The 24,180-nt window shown below is 49.5% G+C and overlaps 1 protein-coding gene across 3 annotated transcripts in view; it reads right to left on the bottom strand.

The window, feature by feature from the left end:
- The window catches only part of LOC103189866 (citron Rho-interacting kinase), an 80,739-nt gene that overhangs the window by 22,401 nt on the left and 34,158 nt on the right, over window positions 1–24,180 (bottom strand). For all 3 annotated transcript variants that reach the window (XM_042337477.1, XM_042337476.1, XM_042337475.1), the window contains 20 exons: window positions 23,989–24,159; window positions 23,678–23,731; window positions 22,414–22,467; window positions 21,810–21,950; window positions 21,314–21,439; window positions 21,005–21,100; window positions 20,167–20,283; window positions 19,159–19,268; window positions 18,465–18,639; window positions 17,422–17,619; window positions 16,049–16,102; window positions 15,105–15,302; window positions 13,675–13,868; window positions 10,827–10,962; window positions 5,773–5,877; window positions 4,464–4,604; window positions 3,652–3,759; window positions 3,309–3,471; window positions 2,747–2,911; window positions 350–487 (listed from right to left, as the gene is read on the bottom strand). In XM_042337477.1, coding sequence (XP_042193411.1) covers window positions 350–487; window positions 2,747–2,911; window positions 3,309–3,471; window positions 3,652–3,759; window positions 4,464–4,604; window positions 5,773–5,877; window positions 10,827–10,962; window positions 13,675–13,868; window positions 15,105–15,302; window positions 16,049–16,102; window positions 17,422–17,619; window positions 18,465–18,639; window positions 19,159–19,268; window positions 20,167–20,283; window positions 21,005–21,100; window positions 21,314–21,439; window positions 21,810–21,950; window positions 22,414–22,467; window positions 23,678–23,731; window positions 23,989–24,159 — 2,644 coding nt within the window. The remainder of the gene's footprint in view (window positions 1–349; window positions 488–2,746; window positions 2,912–3,308; window positions 3,472–3,651; window positions 3,760–4,463; window positions 4,605–5,772; window positions 5,878–10,826; window positions 10,963–13,674; window positions 13,869–15,104; window positions 15,303–16,048; window positions 16,103–17,421; window positions 17,620–18,464; window positions 18,640–19,158; window positions 19,269–20,166; window positions 20,284–21,004; window positions 21,101–21,313; window positions 21,440–21,809; window positions 21,951–22,413; window positions 22,468–23,677; window positions 23,732–23,988; window positions 24,160–24,180) is intronic.

The raw sequence follows: 24,180 nt of genomic DNA, 5'->3' as shown, positions 1-24,180 counted from the left end.
CAGAATTCTCCCACAAAAAGCCACCGGGTTAATAACCTACTTGAACTGAGTTGGCCAGGACGGGGAGGGGGTGGAGGGAGAACTCTCTTCCCTTCTCAAACAGCGCTATGGGATCTTTAACGTCCACCTGAACAGGCAGACGGGACCTCACTTTAACGTCTCGTCCGAAGAACGGCACCTCCGGCGATGCAGTAACTTCCCCCACAGCACTACATCAGAACGGCAGCCTGGACTACGGCCTGACTTTCGGGAGACGAGAGCCCTACCGACTGAGCCAGCAATAAAAGGTAGGGCTCTCTTGGGGCCCTGTCCCTTTAAGAGCATACCCTGACAGCACTGACTCCCTGACCTGCACATTTGGCCGCTTGTCGCCCGAAGTGCACCGTATCCAGGCAGACGGCACATTTGGTGGCCCTCATGTTCAGCCCGACCGTGAAACGATGAGGGATATTATGGTGCATGCGTTCCTTCAGCTGCCGGCCAAATTCTGGTGGAAGGAAAATAATAATAAAAATAATAATCCTTTGCATTTGATACAGCGTCTTATCATGTTGTTGAGACGTCTCAAAGCGCTTCGCTGGGTATACTGTCAAGCGGAGTGACTGTGTACTTTGATTGAGTAACTGAACGTTTTGTTGTTGAAGGGATTATTACCCCCGAAAGCGACCCGCCGATCGACTTCCAACCGGGTTCCTACTGACTGCCGGGGTAAACAGAGGCGTGTGGAGTAAGGAAACTTGCCTAAGGTTTCACCCCGCCCGGGAATCAAACCCGGTTCACCTCGCTTGCGAGGCGAGTGCTCTAACCACTGAGCTCCAGGACTCCACAAGAACAGGAGAAACATTTATGACCATCTCTAAACAGTGTTTTGTCACGTGTATTTTCCGCAGACCCTGCTGACATCTCACACGCCATTCTCCTCCTTCCACACACACACACACACACACACATGCGCCCACCCCCGCCAGGCCAACACCCCCATCTGCTGCTTGAGAGGCGCAAGCGTGAAATTCCCCATGTTCTCAGGCTCACAAACATATTTTGCACTCCAGGACCGCGCAGGGATTTCAAAACGGTCTTGAGCTCTGCTTTAAACTTGGAACGGCTACACTACGGGACTCCGATAGAGTAGAACGTACTGTAAGGTGGATTGATTGACCGCTTATTCCGCGGGCAAAATTCTTTTTCTTCGCAGTTCTTTGCCAACGGTGCGGAAAATTGGTCTTCCGGATGAAGGCAGAACTGAAAGCTGCTTCTCGACGCTCCTGGGCGCTCTTTAAAATGCTCAGACAACGGCTTTAAGTCTTAAGAAACGCGAGGGATTCCAGCCCCCGCCCGCTGAACGTCCTGCCAGCTCCAGGTCGTCGACATCACCTGCCCTCAGTCCATTCCCCGGGACCCCCACCCCTCTGCTAACCCCACTCTTCCATCTCCACCCACCATCAGCTAACTCAGCCTTACTGTACCTTCCCTGCACTCTCCACACACCATTGGTGGCCAAACCTTCAATACACACACACACGCACACCCCCTCGCAAACACACGCGCACACACACCCTCGCAAACACACTCGCACGCACACGCGCACACACACCCTCGCAAACACACGCGCACACACACCCTCGCAAACACACGTGCGCACACACCCTCGCAAACACGCGCACACACCCTCGCAAACACACACGCGCACGCCCCCTCGCAAACACACACGCGCACACCCCCTCGCAAACACACGCGCACACACACCCTCGCAAACACACGCGCGCACACCCTCGCAAACACACGTGCGCACACACCCTCGCAAACACACGTGCGCACACACCCTCGCAAACACACGTGCGCACACACCCTCGCAAACACACGTGCGCACACACCCTCGCAAACACACGTGCGCACATACCCTCGCAAACACACACGCGCACGCCCCCTCGCAAACACACACGCGCACACCCTGCAAACACACGCGCGCACACCCTGCAAACACACGCGCACACCCTCGCAAACACGCGCACACACCCTCGCAAACACGCGCGCACACACACCCTCGCAAACACGCGCGCACACACACCCTCGCAAACACACGTGCGCACACACCCTCGCAAACACACACGCGCACGCCCCCTCGCAAACACACGCGCGCACACCCTCACAAACACACGCGCACACCCTCGCAAACACGCGCTTACACCCTCGCAAACACCCACACACCACACACACACCCTCGCAAACACACACACACACCCTCGCAAACACACACCTTCGCAAACACACACACCTTCGCAAACACACACACACCCTCGCAAACACACACACACCTTCGCAAACACACACACACCTTCGCAAACACACACACACCTTCGCAAACACACACACACACCCTCGCAAACACACACACACCTTCGCAAACACACACACCTTCGCAAACACACACACCTTCGCAAACACACACACACACCCTCGCAAACACACACACACCCTCGCAAACACACACACCTTCGCAAACACACACACACACCCTCGCAAACACACACACACCCTCGCAAACACACACACACACCCTGTCAGACACACACCCTCACAAACACGCACGAATACCCTCACACACGCATCCCCCGCAAACACGCACACACCTCAGCCACACACACACACCCTCACACACATACACCCTCTCAAACAAACATCCTCACACACACATACACGCACTCACCCTCACCCACAAACACCCCCCCTCTCTCTCTCTCGTTACCCTCAGGATTGTTGGATTCCTTCCTGTGGTTGGAGGGTGCAGCGAGCAGAGTGCTGGGGTTGGGCTGGTGTTCGGGGGACCTGACGATGGCAGACATGAGGATCTGGTGTCTGGCTGTGGCCGGTGTTGACTGGGGCTGGTGGTCCACTGTCTTCAGGTGAGCGGCTACAAGAAACACAGGTCAGAAAGGGTTAAAATGGCACAGGTTTTCCTGAGGATCATAACCCCCACACCCCCACACGACAAATCATATTTGTACTTTCACGTCGGGAGGACATCCCAAGGCAAATGGACAGTCAGGAATTTGGACCTAAGCTGGAGGTTAGGATCGGGAGGGGAGGTGGAGGGCAGGGAGGGTAAGGGTAGGAGGGTGGCTGATGGCGCAGTCGAAGAGGAGGGTCTTGAGAGCACCTGTCCTGCACTCTCCACACCACCATTGGCGGCCGAACCTTCAATTCATGCGCGCGCGCACACACACACGCACGCACGCCCTCGCGCGCACCCTCACATACACAACATCCTGAGGGGGATGGTGTCAAACAGGATCGCTCAAGGCCCTCACCCTCTTCCCGCACGGACTTCAGCTCCACGCGGGTTTTCTGTAGGGCCTCCTCCAGCTCGCTGTTCCGGGATTTCTCCTTATCCAGCGCGATCTTCAGATCGTTGTACTGCACGGGAACCTGAACGGTGAGGCTCGGGTCCTCCCGTCGGCGACCAAACAAGCCCTGGATGTGAGATAATAATAATAATAATCCTTGCAGTTGATACAGCGCCTCGTCACGTCTTCGAGACGTCTCAAAACGTTTCACAGAATACACTGCAAAGTGAATTGATTGTATATTTTGCGGGCGAAACCCCTCTCCCGGATTACACCGGACAGACCAGACCCCAACCCGCGCTCTCACCTTCTTCTTTTTGATGGGTTGGTCCATTTTCGCTTGCAGGAAGTCTATCAGTTTACACTGTTGGGCAATGGTGCCTTCCATCTTCACTCTGTCGTGGGAGAACAACATCTGCGCGTGGGAGTAGGAGAGAAGAGAAGGTTAAAGGAGTCGATCTCAACACTAGTAATAACAGTCCTCACGTTTGATACGGCGCCTGATCACGTCGCAGAGACCACTCAGAGCGCTTCATGGGACACGCTGTAAGGTGGTGTGACTGGTAATTTTGTGGGCAAGTGCGGCGATTTGTGCACGGCAACGTCTAACGGTCCACTCCCTGATCACTGGGTAGATGATTTACGAGATGGGTTTGCATGCTAGAAACCCATTGAATTAAGTCACTTTCCCCCTAAGAAACAGGAGGAGGTCATTCAGCCCCTCGAGCCTGTTCCGTCATTCTATAAGAACCTGGCTGATCTGTACTCAAGGCCAATTTCCCCTCCCTTGCCCTGTATCCTTTAATCCCCTGATCTAACAAATATCTATCCACTTCAGTCTTGAAGATGTGAATGGATTCAGCATCCACAGCCTTTTGGGGGAGAGAGTTCCAGATGCCCGCTACCCTTTGGGTGAAAAACTGCCTCCTAATTTCACTACTAAATGGCCTGGCTCTAATTTGAAGATGATGCCCCCCTTGTTCTGGATTCCCCCCCCACCACCACCAGAGGAAATCACTTTAGGGTGATCTGAATCGTAGACAGGATGATGAATCTAACGGATACCACATCTGAAATGACATCGACTTGTTTCTTTCTCAACCCAACCCTCCCCGTCACCTGCATGTTAGCGATCTGGTACTCCAGGTCGCTATGCTCGGTCTTCAGCAGGTCGGCCTGATCCAGAGCTTCCTGCAGTCCCTGTGTCAGCCGGAAGATGTGAGTCTTGTGCATGTCCAGCTGTTGCTGCAGTTTCGTTTGCTGAGATAAAGAGAAGCCAATGGATCGTTACAGAGAGTAATACAGCAACAACAACTTTCATTTTCTATAGCGCCCTTCGCACAGGGTAGCATCCCGGGGCGCTACTATAGCACAGAAAGAGGCCACACGAACCCCCACACCCTCCTATACACCACCCACCCCCCCATTCCACGTGGGAAACTCTTACGCATCTCTCTTAGAACAAGTGGCAAAATACTGCTGGAAATCTGAAATAAAAACGGAACTCGCTGGGGTCACTCAGCAGCATCTAGAGAGGGGGGGAGAGGGAGTTAACGTTTCAGGCCGATGATCTTCCGTCAGAGCTCACTTTCCTCTCCATAGATGCTGCCTGACCTGCTGAGTGTTCCCAGCGACTGCTGTTTGTATCACTTGGAACAAGTGCCTGAGAAAGACTAGCAAGGTTGGACTGCACAAGATTAGATCATAGCCCGTGACTTACCAGGGGGAGGGGTTGGGGGGGAATAAAGGATCAATATATAGAACAGAACCATCATTGAAAAGAAATCCACCTCTTTCCCCCTCTCCCCCCCCCCACCCCACATTGTGGGAGGCTCTTTTCCCTTCCCCAGTTTGATTAACCCCATCAAGTGTCTGGACACTGATGTCGGTTAGACTTGCGTTAATACAGATATATTAATTGAATTGTAACGCAATAACAACTTGCACTTATATAGCGCCCTCCACGCAGGGCAGCGTCTCAGAGCGCTTACAAGGATAATAACCCTTGCATTTGTTACAGTGCCTTATCACATCTTCAAGACGTCTCAAAGCGCTTCACAGAGTGCACTGTAAAGTGAATTGACTGTATATTTTGTGGGCGAAACGCGGCGGCCAAATTGCGCACAGCAGCGTCCCACAAACACTGAGTGTCCAAATTATTATTATTAATTTTATTTTTTTGAAGGAATTATTACCCCCACCCCCCCCAGAAAAGCGATCCGCCAATCGACTAACAACCGGGCTCCAACTTACTGCTAGGTAAACAGAGGCGTATGGAGTAAATAAACTTGCCCAAGGTTTCGCCCGGAAATCGAACACACGTTCTCTCGCTTGCGAGGCGAGTGCTCTAACCACTGAGCTACAGGACAGCAAGAAAAAAAAAAGGTCCTTTGTTTTAAGAAGGCCCAATCTCTGTGTGCAGCCCTACCTCCTCCAGGAGCCGGTGTTTCAGCTCCCGCTCAGTCTCCAGTTTCTGCTGAAGGCCGCGAGCGTTCATCTCCAGCATGGTGTGCTTCTTCTCCAGGTCGCTCAGCTGCAGACAAGACAAGATCATAGCCATTGAGGTCGGTATCTCTGCTGGCGCTTGACTACCAAACACCCGTAATCTAAGGGCTACGATAACAAGTCCGTCCAGACACACTTAGTCATCTCGCCGCTCGAACAAATGGAATTTTTTAAAAAAAAATTAGATTCAGAGAATCACAGAAGGAAGAGGCCATTCGGCCCATCGTGCCTGTGCTGGCTCTTTGAAAGAGCTACCCAACAAGTCCCACTGCCCAGCTCTTACCCCCCCCCCCCCCCCACCCACCCATTAGCACCGCAAACCGTTCTTTTTCAAGTATCTATCCAATTCCCTTTGGAAAGTTAGTCCTGAATCTGCTTCCACCGCTCTTGTAGGCAGTGCATTCCGGGTTAAGTAACTGAACAACAACAACTTGCATTTATATAGCACTTTACTGTAACGTACCCCAAATACACTGCTTATTAAACTGGCTTCTTAGCAATTTCTGAGAGACAGGGTGAAAACTGTGATGCGCTGATTAACACCTATGGGGCTAATTAACACGTGCATTGAAATTAGCAGTCTTTTGATAACTAACACATTGACTGTTCTGTGGGTGTGAATGAAGGTGGACCTATCTGTCACGCTCGCTTAAGCTGAAGAGGAATCCCGTTAACGGCAATCCCAATGGCGTGATACGCAAAAGGAGAAGCGTGCAGCGTGGCAGGGCATCTGAATGCGATCACCGAGGACAGGGGAAATCCGATCGCTGTACAGCACTTAAATAGCTACGCTGGAGAAACGAGGCTCCCAAACAGATAGCAAAGTTCGCTCTGCCGTGTTGCTAGCGTGCTCCGCGACTCGTTATAACGCGCTAAGCATTCGCACACGAGCGTCTGAACCGGATTAACAGGGTGCTTGTCGCATGTCTGGCTATCACGAACAGGCAGGAAAATTATACCGTTGATTCCGATCGAATCGACAAAGCATTTCAGCTCAAAAAACACAGTCAAGGTAACATTTTACAAACAATGCAATGCTTGTGCAATAAGTCAAATAATTCACGTATTTCATCTCAACTAACCTGAGGATTACTCTTGTCATTTATGTCTTAATAATAATAATAATAATAATAATCATCATCAGTGTATTTGCCTTTCATGTCAGGACATCTCAAAGCACTTCACAGGACTTTACTGTAAAGTGGAGTGACTGTGTTCTACAGGCAAAGGCAGAAGACACTTTGCGCAGAGGGCGGTGAGAACGTGGGACTGACTCACGGCCGGAAACTGTGGTTGAAGCAGAAAAGAATCAATGTATTTGATAGGAAACTCGATGCATCCAGGAGCGAAATGGGAACGGATGGAAATAGAAGGGAAGAGGCCAGTGTGGAGAATAAACACCAGCACGGACTAGTTAAACCTCTCTGCTCGCCCCCCACCACCCTGCCCGGCTCCAAAAATGTACAACACCTTTTATTCTTTTACCTTCGCAACACCCTGTAACCCTACAACCTGGCCCTCTCTCTCCGCTCAGCAGCCAGAGTCATGGGTTAATGTTAAACATTGAAAAGGAAGGGAATCGAAGGCGTTTTGAACCCAGCGCCACAGCAAATAGAGAGAGCGCTTTAATCATGCTGCTCTCTCTCCTCACTCCGGGGGGGAAGGGGGCGGGGGAGAGGGGGTGCTGAACGGCTTGTTTCTACTCTGTAATATTCTGTGGAATTCTTCTGATCTGCTTGGGAAACCAAGGAAAGAGCTTTAATTTAAAATGTGTTGCTTTGACGGTTTCAGATTGGAGGGAAGGAGAGGAGAGGGTTTTTGACGAGGGGAGGGGAGTGGATGGGGAGGAGATGGTGTGGGGGAGGAGGAGAAGATAGGGGACGGGGTGTGGGGGAGAGAGGATAGGGGAAGGGGTGTGGGGGAAAGAGGATAGGGGAAGGGGTGTGGGGGAGAGAGGATAGGGGAAGGGGTGTGGGGGAGAGAGGATAGGGGAAGGGGTGTGGGGGAGAGAGGATAGGGGAAGGGGTGTGGGGGAGAGAGGAGAGGGATTGGGGTATGGTGGGGAAGAGGAGAGGGATTGAGGTGTAGGGGGGAGAGGAGAGAGGGTGGGGGGGAAGAGAGGAGGAGAGAGGGTGCGGGGGGGAAGAGAGGAGGAGAGGGTTTGGTGGGTGGGGGGGAAGAGAGGAGGAGAGGGGTTGGGGTGGGCGACGCTGAATTGCATTTGCGGGGGTGTCTACAGACCAAAATAGAGCTGAGCAACACACTGCAGCAGTGACTCAGTGACAGGGTGATGTTTCAGCTCAAGGACTTGACAATTACTTTAATTCATTGAACTGTGAAAATCCTATTTTCCTTCCAACAGCGAAACCAGAACAGCACCTTCCAGGCACGAGGGCAGGAGAGAGGCTCCTGCGCAGGGGGAATAGAAACAAACACAACACACTAGCGTCGGCCTGATTATTCCAATCTCTTTCCCTGCGTGTCGCACCAGTGCTCAAGACACGAATAGACACACAGAAACATCTATAATTTATAGGACTGTGGGTGCAGCCCTCCACCCCTCCAACCCCAACCACCACTCAAGTGTTTTCTCCCGTGCCAAACAAGGGCCTCTGTGCTTCGAGAAATATTCGTAGCAATCGGCTTGGAAACAATCAGACCAACATGTTTTAACCGAAAGCTCCTTCCTTGGTTTCCCAAGCGGTGCAGAGGAATTGAGATAGAATATCACAGAGCAGGTGTTTGTACTTCACAGGAGCCTCCATCCCTCCTAGCCCTCTCTTCCCTACACGGGTACCTCTACTCCCCTCTCCCTCACATGTGCATCAAGTTTTTCCTCTTAAATACATTGACGCTTCCTGCTTCAGGGAAGAGGGGGCATGTAAAGGAATTCGGACTTTTCCTCCCCGACCATTAACTCACCAACAGCAACCTGAATCCCCCTCACTCAGGATAGCGTCCCCGGAGCGCTTGACAGTGGCGGAGCCGGGTGGGGGGTGTGGAGGAGTGACCGGAGGCGCGATCAAAGAGGAAGGTCTTCAGGCGCGACCTGAAGATGGGGAAGGAAGCAAGGGGGCAAGACGGAGGGATAGAGGGAGAGGGTTCCAGAGCTTCGGGGCTGAACCCAAACTCCGTAAGCCAATCTTGGCACAGCAAGGTAGACTGAACAGGGTGGGGGGGGGCGGTGGGAAGAGAAGTGCGTCACAATCTTGTACCAATCACTGGGATCCAACCAGGAGAGCTTGGGGAAGGTGGGTATCATTCCAAACACCACAGCAGCACATACAGATATCCTGTTGCTCAGTTTCTTGGACGACCCCAGTTTACATCACGAATGAACTCCCACAGCTTCTCACTCGCCTATTCAGCTCTCACTCAGCTTGAGTCAACAATTGCCAATCACACCTTCATCACGACTGCAGTATTTTGCTGCCACGCTCCTGTCACCGTCTCCTTTCTGAGGTTGCATCCAATTTCTCAGCTGTCAATATAAGCTCTCTTAAAATGTGGATAGCAGCTATTAATCATAAAGGTAATAATAATCAACAGAGTAATAATCCTTGCATTTGATATAGATCCGTACCCCATCATTAAAACATCTGACGCACTTCACGGGATTTTACCGCCAAGTGCAGTGATTATATTTGTAGGTGAATGCAGAGGCAGACAATTTGCACGCAAGCCGTACCCCACAAACAGCCATGAAGTGAAGGACCGAGTTTATCTGGGGGTGGACATGGGGAGGAAGACACGCTCGGCTCTTTTCGAACTGAGTCATGGGATCTTTAACGTCCACCTGAACAGGCAGACGGGACCTTGGTTAAGCGTCACATTGGAAGGACGGCACCTCTGACAACACCTCTGGTCCCCTCTGCACTGGTTGGACTGTGAGTTCAAAGTCCCCTGGTGAAGGCTTGATCCTACAACCTTATAATGATACAATAATCTTTGCATTTGATACAGCGCTTTATCATGTCTTCGAGACGTCTCAAAGCGTTTCACAGAATATACCGTGAAGTTAATTGACTGTATATTTTGTGGGCGAAACGCGGCAGCCAACTGCGCACAGCAGCGTCCCACAAACAGTCATGGATTGAGTGACTAAATTATTATTTTTTGGAGGTATTATTACACCCGGAAAGCGATCCGCCAATCAATTAACAACCGGGTTCCTACTTACTGCTGGGTAAACAGAGGAGCGTGGAGTAAGGAAACGGGCCTAAAGTTTCGCCCCGGCCGGGGATTGAACCCAGGTCCTCTCACCCAGGCGCTCTAACCACCGAGCTACAGGTATCCTTCTGACTCGGAGACCAGACCAGAGTGCTGCCAAGGGAGCCAGGCTGAGACATGAGTACCACTGCACTATATACCTCCTGACACGAAGCACATGAGGGATGTGACCTCCACTGAACCATCAGCCCAGAAAACCAGATAGACAGACTCCAAGCATAACAGTACCATTGTTTCGATGATGAAGTGCCTGTAATTTTTTTTACATGATAAACGTTGCCCAAAGCAATGGAAAAAGCAATTACCTGGTCACAGAGCCAATCACACTATTGTTTTGTGTTCAAATTAAGTTATCACTTTAGCACTTTATATATAAAATAAGCTGTCTGTATAGTACTCGCTACAATAACAACTTGGGTCAAGGCGGAGGGATTGGGGGAGAGGGTTCCAAAGCTTCGGGACGTAGTGGCTGAAAGCACAGCCGCCGATGGTAGTGCGTAGGGGACGAGGGACAAGCAGGAGGCCAGAGCCAGTCGAGGGGAGGCAGCGGGTAGTGGAGTGGGGAGAGAGGAGGTCAGAAAGGTTGGGAGGTGCCAGAGCATGAAGGGATTTGGAGACAGGTGAGAGAATCTGGAGATCAATCTGTCCTATGATAGGGAGCCAGTGGAGCCTGGCAAGGACGAGAGTGATAGATACCTCGGCAGACTTTGGAATTAAATTTGCTGGTGCACTGAGGCAAACACTGACCGTATCAGAAAGGCTCTCCGCCTTGAGTTTCTGTTCTTTCAGAGCGTGCTGCAGGGATAGGATCTCGGCCTTGTGCTCTTTCACGGCAAGTTCCACAGCCTGACGGGATTCATTGCTGCGCTGGTCTGAGCGCATCCTGTGAAGTTAAAGTAAGGAGATCAGCACAGTAACAAGGCATCTTGGCCACTATAGCTTCCGATCTATGGCTAGGCAACAAGAGGGGCAGCCAACGCAACACACGCACACACAGAGTGAGGGGGGAGAGAGAGAAGAGAGAGAGAGAGAGAGGGAAGAGAGAGACCCCCGCCACCCCACACACACACACACACATACCCTCGCACACAGAGAGTCAATTCCTGACTCGGAAGTTGCAAGAGAAGTAGAACAAACTAAGATTTTGTGCATTGACATATAATCCAAGATCTTCTAACATCTGCAACGTCACGATGCATTCGATTTGATCTCATCAAACGCATTACTGAGCTTCAGGACTCCATTGGAAAGATGGCACCCCATTCGAAGGGCACTGTTCCAGCCTAGGCACTGAACTCAAAAGTTCTGACACGGGGTTTGAACCCACAACTTTCTGACTCAGAGACTACTACCAGCTGAGCCAGGCCGACACCAATAAGCTGTTAAAAAAAACAGCAAGGACCTAAACCCAAACCCTTTCAGCTGATGCTTTTCCCCACAAACCGTCTTTTTCAACAGTCGATGAGTTATAATGAGCTATTTGCCCTCCTCCAGACAGCACAAGGGAGGCTGAAAAGAACACACTTAAAAAAAAAAACGACTAATCATAAATGCATCAAGATATTATGTTCGTGCGCTTGTTCTGAGAGCACGGTTTCAAATGAGAGCAAAGTAAAGTGCTTTTTTTATTGTCGAAAAAAAAAAACCCTCGAAAGGAACCAAAAGTGACGTTAAAAGACTGGAGGCAGAAGGGGAATTGGATTTCTAATAACTTGAGCACTCAGCCCACAACACTGCGTTTGAGTGTTTTTATAAAAATCACAGTTAATAGCGTACTTGCTGTGTGATAGCCTTGACATTTGATGAACATCACCACAACCCAGGCTCCTGGATAGAATTTATTCGGTCCTCACGACATTCGACACGTTAGAAAAAAACACTCGACTGCCACTTAGAAGTGTTTTTAAAATGACTGCCACCACCCGAGGTTTTGGGGTTGAAGTGAATCGACTTAAGTCACTTACAAAAAAATAAAGACTTTATTAAGCTGCGCTGTGGGGATGTTAAGCGTTCCGAGGCTCCTATGAAGGGACCTATGTAAATGCAAGTCACTGCTGTCGTGGTTGTTGTTGTTGTTGTTGTTAATGCCGTGGGTCTCCACTTTGCTACTCAATCTACCTCCTGTAACTGTTCTACCGTTCACCCACCCTGCTCCCACCGTACTCAGACAACCTTGCACTGATACACTGGAGGGTCACGAAACACTTTACAACCCTCGAGGGTGTTGCGATGACGCGAGGAGAGGGTTGAACAGAGGGGAGCAGCGACTTGGCATTGATATTTACAGCAACTAGAATCGCTCTCGACTTGCTCTCCAGAGGAATAGAGTGCAAAAGCAACTCCCTCCTCTTTTCGAATAGTGCCAGGGGATCTTTAACATCCACCTGAACAGGCAGACGGACCTCGGCTTAGTGTCTGGTCCGAAAGACGGTGGGGGGGGACGGGGGGACGACTGTTGAACCCCCAACTTTCTGACTCGGAGGCAGGAGAGACAGAGAGAGTGAGACGGAGAGAGAGAGGAGAGAGAGAGAGAGAGAGAGCGCTACCACTGTGCCAGGCTGACGCACGAGGCAGGAACTCGAGATTATAACTCGGGGCATAAAGAGAGAGAGAGAGAGAGAATGAAAGAAAGAGAGGTTACAAGAACGTCGTTTCACTCACGGAACCAGTTGTTAACGAATACTTATTGAAGCCAAGTCAATTTGGTGAACAATGCAAGAACCCAAATATAAAAAAGAAACAACAGGGAAGAGAAAGCCGGTGGGCTGAGCGGATACAGAGCTCCAGTGGGGCGAGAGCATGACACAGGCCCTCCTTTCGTGCTGCAATTCAAATGATTCAAGGTTTGGATGATTTTCTACAAACTACCCACTGCATTAGTTAGTCAGTCAGTGCCCCGTACGACTGTCACTGAATGTCAGCACTCAGTGCCCAATTAAGTGATGCTCTTGGTAACTCATAGTATCTGTAAATCTATTCAGCACCTGCGCCCCCTCTCTTCACCCGCTCCCCCCCCCCCCCCCCAACCTTCCAACAACCCTCCCCGCCCCCGTACTCTACCACTCAGCTGCCACCCACTCCGCACTACAGTATCCACTCCATGACTCAGTGCCCGCTCTCCCACCCTGATGCAAAAAGAAATGCGGTCACTCAATCCACGACTGTTCGTGGGACACTGCTGTGCGCAATTGGCTGCCGTTGTTTTGCCCACGCTAGCCCTAACCCCGTCGCTCTACTTGACAATCTATTCTGCGAAGCACTCGGAGACGTCTTAACGACTCAATGAAGCGCCATATCAATTGCAAGGATTATTATTGTTATGATCATAATTAATAATAATAATAATAATCATCCTTGCGTGTGAATACAGCGTCTTATCACGTCTCCGAGACGTGTCAAAGCGTTTCACAGGATACACCATCAAGTGAATTGACCGTATGCTTACCGTATACTTTTGCGGGCGAAAGGCGGCAGCCAATTGCGCACAGCAGTGCCAGACAAACAGCCGTGGATTTGAAGTGACCCAATTGTGTTTTTTTTTTAAAAAAACGATGGAATTATTATTGTTGCTATTAATTTTAGAGATTATCATGACCTGCTCTGCTTCTCGATCTCCAGCAGCCTCTTCATCTCCTGAATGCGGCGCTCCAGTTGTGCCTTCTCCTCCTCGAACTCGGTTCTCCATGTTTCCCAGTGACGCTCCTTCTCGAGGAGTTCATCATTCAGCGTCTCGAGGTCCATCACTTGCTCCTCCAGCATCGAGCAGGTCGTTTTCAACGTCTCGATTGTCTGAGAGGAGAGAGAGAGAGAGCAATAAAAAGAGGACCTGCAAGCGAGAGGACCCAGGTTCGATTCCCGGGCAGGACAAAACGTTAGGCAAGTTTCCTTACTCCACATGCCTCTGTCTACCCAGCAGTAAGTGGGAACTCGGTTGTTAGTCGATTGGCGGATCGCTTTCCAAAGGTATAATAATCCCTCCAAAATATATCAATCATAATTTGGTCACTCAATCCACGACTGTTTGTGGGGACGCAGCTGTGCGCAATTGGCTGCCATGTTTCGCCCACAAAACATACAGTGAATTCACTTGACAGTACATCCTGTGAAGCGATTTGAGACATCTCGAAGACGTGATAAGGCGCTGTATCAAATGCAAGGATTATTATTATGATTATTAACTCGGCACACGAGACACCAAGACACCACTTGGAGGCTCGAAACTCCCACCTGCACTTAGCCATAAGAGGAGTTGTCTCAACATTGAATATTGTGCAGAATTTTGGAAAATTCTCCCAAATGGCTCTTGCGTCGAAAGTCAATTTATTCACCGGCTTCTAAATGAAGATCCAATTGAAGGGCTTTCCGAAATTCTGCATAAATCTTAAATGGTGATAATACTCATGATCCTTGCAATAGGTTTTAGTGCCTTTCACACTCAAGAGGAGGTTTCAAGACGCTTCACAGGATTTTACAGCAAAGTGGGTCTCACATTGCAAGTGAAAGCAATAGCCCAATTAGACAGCGTACCGGGAGAAACACCGCTTTCTTTTCGAGCAGCGCCACGGAGCCAGGCCAACAACCTGGTTAAAAAGTCATTTGATGAGGCCCTGTAATAACACCAGAATAATCTTTGCATTCGAAACAGCGCCTTATCACGTCTTCGAGACGTCTCAAAGCCCTTCGCGGGATTATACTGTAAAGCGAATTGACTGTGAATTTTTTTTTGGGGGGGGGAGTGGGCGAAACCGCCATCGAGACACCCCGAAACACTCCTCAGTAAGAAAACGGAAGCAGATTGCGAAGCAGATTTGCGGAACGGGGTAAAAGATTTGAAGGCTGTGTTCATCTGGTTTTGCCCACGGAAAATAACAGTCAATTCACTTTACGGTGTGTCCTGTGAAGCGCTTTTGAGACGTCTTGAAGACGCGATAAGGCGCTGTATCAAATGCAAGGATTATTATTATTATTATCATCATCATCGTGATCACGTGCCATCAGATCGGCAGGAGGCAGGCGCGATCTCACCTGTTTTTGGTTACTGAGCTGAATCTCTTGATCAGACAGTTCTTGTCGCATCCTGTCCATCTCCAGCCTCAGCTGGGCTCGCTCGTCGGTAATGCAGGATAGCTCCTCCAGCTGCTTGGTCAGGAAGTAGTTCTGGCTGTTCAGTTCCCCGTTTTCCTGGCTCAGCTGGTTTAACTGCTCCTCCAGATCAGTGATAACCTGTGGCGGAGAGAGACAGAGAGTGAGAGTCAGAGAGTGAGACAGAGAGTCAGAGACAGAGTGAGACAGAGAGAGAGACAGAGAGTGAATGAGTCAGAGAGAGAGAGAGAGAGACACACACAGAGAGGGAATGAGAGTGAGCGTGAAAGAGAAAGAGAGGGCGAGAGAGGGGGAGAGGGAGGGGGAGTGAGAGAGAGTGTGAGAGAAAAAGAAGGGAAAGAGCAAAAGCGTCACACAAACACACACACCCACCCCTTTGGAACCAGAGTATCAAATTCGACGCCTACAGACAAAATTCTGCACGAATATTAACTAATAATAATAATAATAATCCTTGCATTTGGTCCAACGACTTTCCCATTTGGAGGAGGTCTCAAAATGTTTCACAGGAACGTGGGCAAACAAGGGTGCTGGTTTGGGAACTGGAAATATTCCCATCGGTCCAGTGATGGCCAATCTGATAAGATCTGACGGAAAGCAAACTGCTCAGCATCCAACCCAACCAGGGAATCCTCCATGTTACTTTACTTATTGTAGTCAGGGAGGGAGGGAGGGAGGGAGGGAGAGGGTGAAAATAGTCCTTCAACTTGTGCAGTTCGCAACAGATTTCGGAAAAAGATTTTCCCTTCTAAAGACGTAAGGAACGGGTGACGAGTTTTAGTGATCGGAGTAAAGTAACACCCCCCCCCCACTCCCCCACCCCGCTTGCAATCCCATGAAACATTCATTTTGTGCCGTTTACATACCGAGCAACTTTCACGGAGGCTTTCAAATTTGTTAAGGATTTCATCTCGATGTGCCTGAGGAGGAGGAGGAGGAGGAGGAGGAGGAGGAGGAAAAACATAAAGAGGCATCAATCGCTATCGGAGATAAATTCTCTCTGTATATTTTTATGACTATAAATCAACAGTATTATATTCTTTTAATGAACTAAATAAAATGCTCATTGAAGACGACCTTAAGTAACAGGATGAATAATAAAATCATGAATAATAAATACTAATAGTAACCCTTTGCATTCGATACAGCGCCTTATCACGTCGAGACGTCTCAAAGCGCTTCACAGAATATACTGTAAAGTGGAGCGACTGTGTATGTTGTGGGGAGAAACGAGGGCAGCCAAATGCTCACAAACAGTCGTGGATTTGAGTGACCAAATTATCTGTTTATTTACTGAAGGGTTTATTATGATTTAGAGCTTTAACAAGGTTTCTGTCACTTCTCGTTACCCTTTTTATCCTTTAAATCTGCTGATTAGCAGCAGCCAGTGTGTGCAGAGCCTAGTGACAGAACACGAAGCTGAAAAGGGGCAGGCAGTGAGCTACAAGCTGCGATGTATAAATTTACTCTGTTACATAAAGCCCTGAAACGGGCAAACAAAGAGGGGGAGATTCAGAAATATCTCAGCTCGTGACAAGCAGTAAAAATCCGTTGACTACACCCATCCCCCCCACTCGTAAACCATGGGAGGCAATTTCAGTCACTGCCCACCTACTGAAACAAACCCCTCCATTCCCCCCCCCCACTCCTCCACTCGGCTCGCGACTTCTCTCTCTCCTCTCTTCTCCTCCCACCCCGGTTGAGCTGTGTTTTCACGAGTCTGAAGGGCTGGGAGCGGCCAGTGGATCTCACAAGCTACTGGTTTTCCTGCTTAACTGATGTGCGGCTGCCAATCCCAGTAATAACAATAATCCTTGCATTTGATACAGCGTCTTCCGTAGCAACAAGAGTAGGCTATTCAGTCCTTCCAACCTGTTCCGCCATTCTATTAGATTGTGACTGATCTGTACGTCAACTCCAATTACCCCCCACCCTTGCCTCGTATCCCTTGATACCCTGACCTAACAAACACCTATCCACCTCAGTCTTGAAGATGTGAATGGATTCAGCCATAATCCACAGCCTTTTGAAGGAGAGGTCCAGAATTCTACAGCTATGCCCCCCCACCCACCTGTTCTGGATTCCCCCATCAGAGGAAATAGTTTCTCCACAACAGAAAGACGGAGTGGGGGGTTGGCTGGGGTGGGGGGAGGGGGGCTGGCTGGATGGGGGGGGAGGAGGGCTGGGTTGGGTGGGGGGTGTGTGTTGGCTGGGACACCAGGAGAGACTCTGCGCTAACCCTCAAGGATTGGATTTCCTCCTCGGCCTCGGCTGTGGTCTCCTCCAGCTCGGCCTTGGCTGTCTGCAGTTGGGTCTCCAGCGCGGACTTGGTGCACTGCAGACTGCGGAGCTGAGCCTCCTTCTCCTGCAGAGCCAGCTGCAGCTCGTTCCCCTGCTTCTTCAGCTCCAGCTTCTGCTGCTCGTGCTCCAGGCCAACCTGCGGGAGGAGGCCAGAGCGAGTGAGAGAGAGTGTGAGTGAGAGAGAGAGAGTGTGAGTGAGAGAGAGAGTGAGTGAGAGTGAGAGAGAGAATGAGTGAGCGAGTGAGAGACAGGGGCAGCAGCACTCACTGCCCTGGGGTCACCTGAAATCGCATCACGTCAAGCAAACAGTCTGGGTGATTTATCCACTGATAATGATAATAATAATAATCCTTTTGCATTTCATACATCACCTCATCACACCTTCGAGACGTCTCAAAGCGCTTCACAGGATATACTGTAAAGTGTAATGACTGTGTGTTTTGGAGCCACCGATGGACGGAGCGGAGCTGCTCTCCGCACAGACACAACCGCGAGCTTTCAAGGTCGGGAACGATTTCCACAAGAAGGAAGGAAGGCTTTTGGACCCCATCGGATCTCATCCACTTCACCATTCCCCACCTCCCCCACCCCAAGCCCCCATCACGGCATCAAGCCGCTTTTAGCATCCAGCACGGTCAAAGAGGAAGGGTCTGCAGTCGTGATGTAAAAGAGGGGGAGGGAGTGGGGCGAGGAGGAGGAGGAGGGATTGGAGTGGGGGGTGGGGAGGAGAGTGTTTCAAAACTTCAAGGCGTAGTGGCTGAAAGCAAGAGTAATAACAATAATAATCATTGCATCCAGTGCCTTATCACGTCTCAAAGCGCTTCACAGAATATCGTGTAAAGTAAATCGACTGTGCATTTTAGTGGGAGATACACGGCAATGGACGTCTGTCCTATTCACCTTCAGTGAATCAATACAGACAATTGCGAGAACAAGTAAAACAAGTGGAATGAACGGCGTCTGATGGACTGAGTTTCTCACCTCGCGGAGCCTGGTCTCCAGATCCTGGAGCCGGTTCTTGCTGCTCTGTTCGTCCTGGTTGATCTTGTTGATTTGCTCCTCCAGTTTGTGGTTGTGAGCTTCAAGTTTCCCAGCCTGAGCCTCCAAATAAAACTTCTGTTGCCTGAGCTCAGCAATCATCTCCTCCTGGGCTTTCCTACCACAACATAGAAAAGCAGTCGCTCAGAGTCACTCGCCAAGTGTGAAGACTTGCGACGATTTCCATTTATACAGCGCCTTTCGCATCAGGAGCAGGTCTCGAAGAGGCTCGCGGGATTTACAGTAAAGTGGAACCGGTTGCGTATATTGTCAGGAGCACAATTTTGACGCACAGCAATGTCCCGCAACCAACGGCGCAGTGAAACGTTCCGTTAATAGATTTTCCACTATAGTTCTGCGCTCGGTAAATTGCTGAGAAATGAACCGGAGGTCAGGCAATCAGAAAAAAAGACATCGCCGGTTCTAATAATAATAATAATAATAATAATAAACAATAGTAATAATCCTCGCTTGATAGCATTTGACATAGTTCCTTATCGCGTCGTTGAGACGTTTCAAAGCGCCGCATGGCAAATAAATTCAATCAAGTGAATTGACCGCGTATTTCGTGGGAGAAACGAGGAGATAGCTGAGTATGTACTGAGCAGAGCTCATGACCTCAGCTACGAACACTCACATGCTCCTCTGGGTGAAGATGCTGCTGTTTGCTGCAAGCTTGTTAGCCTCAGAGAGTTCCGCAATCCTCTGCTCCAGGGATTTCATCTTCGATTCCATGGCATTGATGGTCTGAAGGGTCAAGACACATTTGTCAGATTCCTAATAACCTTTGCACTTGATATAGTTTCTGAGGGTCTTTATTGCAAAGCAATCTTTGTGCTTCCTATTCCTGCCTTAATAATAATAATAACTATAATAATAATAATAATCCTTGCATTTGATACAGCGCATTTCACATCAGGGCGACATTGCAAAGAGCCTCTCGGGATTTTACGGTAAAAGTGGAGTGACCACTTTACATACATTTTGGAGGCAACCACTTTGCTCGTTGCTGCATCCCACAAATATCCATGAAGTTATTGACCAATTTTACTTGGGGAATTGTTGGTCAGGGCACCATGAGAAACTCCCTTCTATTTTCGAGTGGTGCCTTGGGATCTTCAACATCCACCTGGTCAGGCAGATGGGATATTGACTTAACGTCTCACTTGAAGGACGGTACCTCCCTCAATACAGCCCTCTCTCGCTCTCCCCCACCCCCACCGCCCAGCCCAGCACTGGAACTGAAATTCAAACAGTAGAGAGCAGAGAGGGTCCAAATAGGAGGAAATATACATATATATAGACATATATTTGGCTGCTGTGTTTTGCCCACTAAATATACAGTCAATTCACTTTCCAGTGTATCCTGTGAAGCGCTTTGAGACGTCTCGAAGACGCGACAAGGCGCTGTATCAAATGCAAGGATTATTATTACTATATTTTTATATTTGATTTGTTACTCATATAAATATTGTCATATTTCTTTTAAAAAAAACAAAAAGTAAAACCCTTTTTTATTTGAACTTCGAAATCAAAAAATACCATCTCGAACAAGGGACCGCGACAATTTTTGTCGCAACACAAATGCGCGGGTTTTAAGCGGCTTTGAGACGCCGTGCTTTCCTGGACAGAGTCTCGCACGCACCGCTTTCTGCTCGCTGATCAGCTTGCACTTCTCCCGAGAATCCTCCTCGTCCCTGAGATGAGACTCTTCGAGCGATTCTTTATCCGCAATGTCCATCTTCATCTGAGCTTCCAGTACCTGAGAGAGAGAGACAGCACAGCACAGCTCAGCGCAGGACGTAAGGGAAAACAATCTAAACTCCTGCATTTGCACAACACGCTTTATTGAGTGCGCTTCTATAGGGCAATGTCTCGGAGGGGTTGACGTGTGACACTGCAGAAATCCGAGCCAGGGAGAAGGGCACGAGTGGCCACAGGTGGATTCAAACAGATAGGTGTTGAGGCAGGAATTCAAGACCCAAAGAGAGGAGCGAGATGGGAGGGAATTGGGGGGTGGGGGGAGAAGGGGAAGAGTTCCAGAGGGTCAGGGCCACAGGAACTGATGGTGAGGAGAACGGAGAGGTAAGGATGAATGTATGGGCTGTAGCGTTTTCCGATTTCCCAAATCTCTGCTTTTTCCCCACTTTCTTCAACTTGGAAATGAAGGAACGAGTAAATTTCCTGCCGCTGCTTTAAGCTCAGCCCAGGAGAACCCCCCCCACCGACCCCCCCACCACAAAACCCCGTGTTATTACTGAGCGAGATTCGTGTTACATCGATGCGATGAGGGTCTTCCGTTCTGCACTGGAATCTCTGCCACCCTGTGATCTGCCCGGGTGGGCAGGAGGGCTGGAGTTTGCCACCTGAAACGTAACACTACCTCGGCAGCTCTCCAGCAACTGCGTCGGCTCCAGTCTCGTCACCCAAACGCATTGCACGCTCTCTGCTTTCCTCCCTTTTTGTTTTGTTTGGTTGTTTACCTTCATCTTGTCCTCGTAGAGCTGCTCCTTCTGGCGGAGGTGTGTTTCTGTGCGTTGTGCGACCGCCTGCGCTTCACACCAGTTCTCCTCCAGCTCCTGGGTTAGGGGAGAGAAAGAAGAGATCAAGATAATTGGCTTACATCGACCGTACAGCAGGCAAACAAGCCTCTCGCACCAACCAGGCAGTGACGGTGTCCCTTCCCTTTCCTCCCTCCCGTTTCGCCGTTCTCTGATGCGACACTCCCTCCCCTCCAAACCCCGCATCCCGCCGCCAGCAGCAGCAGCAGTCCGCGTTTTGCGCACACGCACCAGGATTTTCTGAGCCATTTGCTGGATCTGCTGGGACTTTGTCTGCAGGTCCTCCTTCAGCTTGTTCTCCCGTCGTTCCACCATCTCCAGCCGCTTCACTTGGTTCTCCAGAGACTTGCGACGCTCCTGCAGAGAGCAGTACGTCCGATCAGCAACCTCGCTATTCCCGACATTGCCAACGTTCCTAACCACATCTCATTCCTCATTAAAAGAGCCTTTCAGCCTTTCTGCCCCCACCCTCTGGAACTCCATCCGGGAATCCCTTCCCCTCGCCCCTTCCCTTGCCTCCTTCGAGGCCTGGCTAAAGACCTTCCTCATTGACCTTGCCTTCGGCCGACCTCCCACTCTCTCTACCCTCCACCCCTTCGATTCCAACCCCCAACTCGGTTGCAAATCCCTGACTGTCCGGTGCCTTGGAATATCCTCCCGACGTGAAAGGCCCCGTGTAAATGTAACGCGGGTGTCGTCGTTGTCACAGTGATGGAGCCTGACGCACCTCAGCCTCCACCAGCTTCCTCCGGACGCTCTCGCTGGAGTTCTCCCGCCCCTGCAGCTTCTCCAGGTCCCTCTCGGCCCTCTCCTTGGCCTGACGCACGTTCTGCAGGAGATCTGTGGCCTCGGTGCTGGCTTTGACGGCCTGAGACAGACAAGGAAAGGGAAAGGCGCCAATAAGCCGGAAATTACCCTTTATATAACTCCCAACCTAAGTCCTACTGTTTTGGTGAATCCTAAAGTATTGGTTTGAGTTTACTTTTTTTTAAAATCCCATTTCAAATTTTATCCATCGCTGCGAGATCCCCTCTGAGTTGTCCTCTCAAGACTGAAGTTGCCCCCTCTTGTCTAATCTCTGCTCATAGTTCATTCCTCGAACACTGGGAGATCACTCAGTGGATCAGTGGAATTTTTAAACCGCTCCAACAAAACTAAAATTGCTCAAGTTAAAGAGTCAGGAAGTATATTCATATTTGGATGCCAATTACACTCCACCCCTCCCTCCACCTAGACAAGCGATGAGCTTGTCCATCAGACTCCTCCGATACACCCCCGGAGAATTGGGGTCGGTGGGGAGAAATCTTCAGCACTGAAAAAGTTACACTGACCTTGCCGAGCTTTTCCTGCAGCTCTTGTATTTTCCTCTGCTGCTCTGTGTTCATCTGAAAGACACACACACACACACCACATCCTGATCAATCCAGGCAGCAGCTGAAGCAAGCTCAAGCACACGGCTGAAAGGCTTCTAGGATCGCAAACAAGAGTCCAACCTTGTCCCCCTCCCCACCACACACTTTCGAAGAATAACCTCAAATTGATACGTAATGAGACAGAATAATTATTGGACAGGACACAATATCATACAAAATAGTTATTGCGCATAATCCTAACATAACAATTACTATAAGGATGTATAATTATACATAAAGATACTTCATGCAGAATAGTATTTTATATACTGTATTAAATGCAGCATACTGTATATTATATATATAATTATACTATTATGATTACTAGTGTAAATATATATAAAAATACTGTTACATTGCTGGTATAATTAGATATAAAATACTTTATTATGCATTACTATGATAAAATACTATTATGTTTCTGGTATAATTATATACAAAAATACTTTTTATGCATTGTAAGTTTTTTTTATATAAAATGGTACTTATAGTAATTATTATAATAGTGTTGTGTCTAATAATTATTATGTGTAAATCTGTAGTTATTCTGCAATATAATTAATGTACATACGACTACTCCATCCTTACAGATCAGCAACAGGGACAAGTCAAGCAAATACCAGCAGAGCAACACGCACACACACACACACACATACACACACACACACGCATAAATTCTTTCACTCTCGCTTTCTCTCCAGACACCCACCCACCCCTCCAAAAAGGAGGTTGTGCAATGGTCACAGTCTCTTTTAAGAGCTTTCCTCCACCGCCATCCACATCACACCTTTAGCGAGAAAACTGCATCAAACACAATTGTGTACAGATGTGGGAACAGTGGACGTCTGATTGACGAAAAGCCAAAGAAACCATCGTCGCTATCATAATAACAATCCTTGAGTTGGACACAGCGCCTTATCACGTCTTCGAGACGTCTCAAAGCGCTTCACAGGATACACTGTAACGTGAATTGTCTGTATATTTTGTGGGTGAATCACGGAAGCCAATTGCACACGGCAGCGTCCCACAAAACAGTCGTGGTTCAAGTGACCAAATTATTATTATTATTATTTTGTTAAGGGATTATTACCCCCAGAAACTAACGACCTATTTACTGCGAGGACTGCGGTATAACAGAACACTACACTATAACAGAACGGTCATTGTAGGAAAGTTAGTGAACCTTCTCCAGTTTGGCGTACACCTCTCCGACTTCCGCTTTGCCCTGGTCTCTCGTCTGTGAATGGAAGGAAAAAAATCAGCGTTAAACCGTACGCGAGGCATGTCCTTCTCCTTCCTCTCTCACCGCACGTTCCTGCCACACAGACATGTTCCCCCTCCCCCTTCACACGCACCCACCACACACACAACCACACACACACGCAACCATGCAACCACACACAACACACACACACACACACGCAACCACACATACACTCACACGCGTGCAACCACACACACACACAGCTCAACCCGAAGAGGAAACATTCTTACCTTCTGCAGCTTCTGCTGGGACTCGGTTGCTTTCCGCCTGTATTCCTCAGCTGTGACCCGGGTTTCTCGCAGTTCGGACTCGTACAGGTCCGCCCGTCTGCGGGCGGCGGCCAGATCCTCCTCCAGCTGCCGGACAGCCACTCGCATCTCCTCCATCTGGGCCTGGAACTCCTGGTCAGCACCGCGTGCGTC

The sequence above is a fragment of the Callorhinchus milii genome, unplaced genomic scaffold, assembly GCF_018977255.1.
Source record: "Callorhinchus milii isolate IMCB2004 unplaced genomic scaffold, IMCB_Cmil_1.0 Scaffold8, whole genome shotgun sequence".
NCBI classification, from domain to species: Eukaryota; Metazoa; Chordata; class Chondrichthyes; order Chimaeriformes; family Callorhinchidae; genus Callorhinchus; species Callorhinchus milii.
The sequence above is the reverse complement of the archived record's forward strand: the minus strand, read 5'-3'. Positions and strand labels throughout refer to the sequence as shown.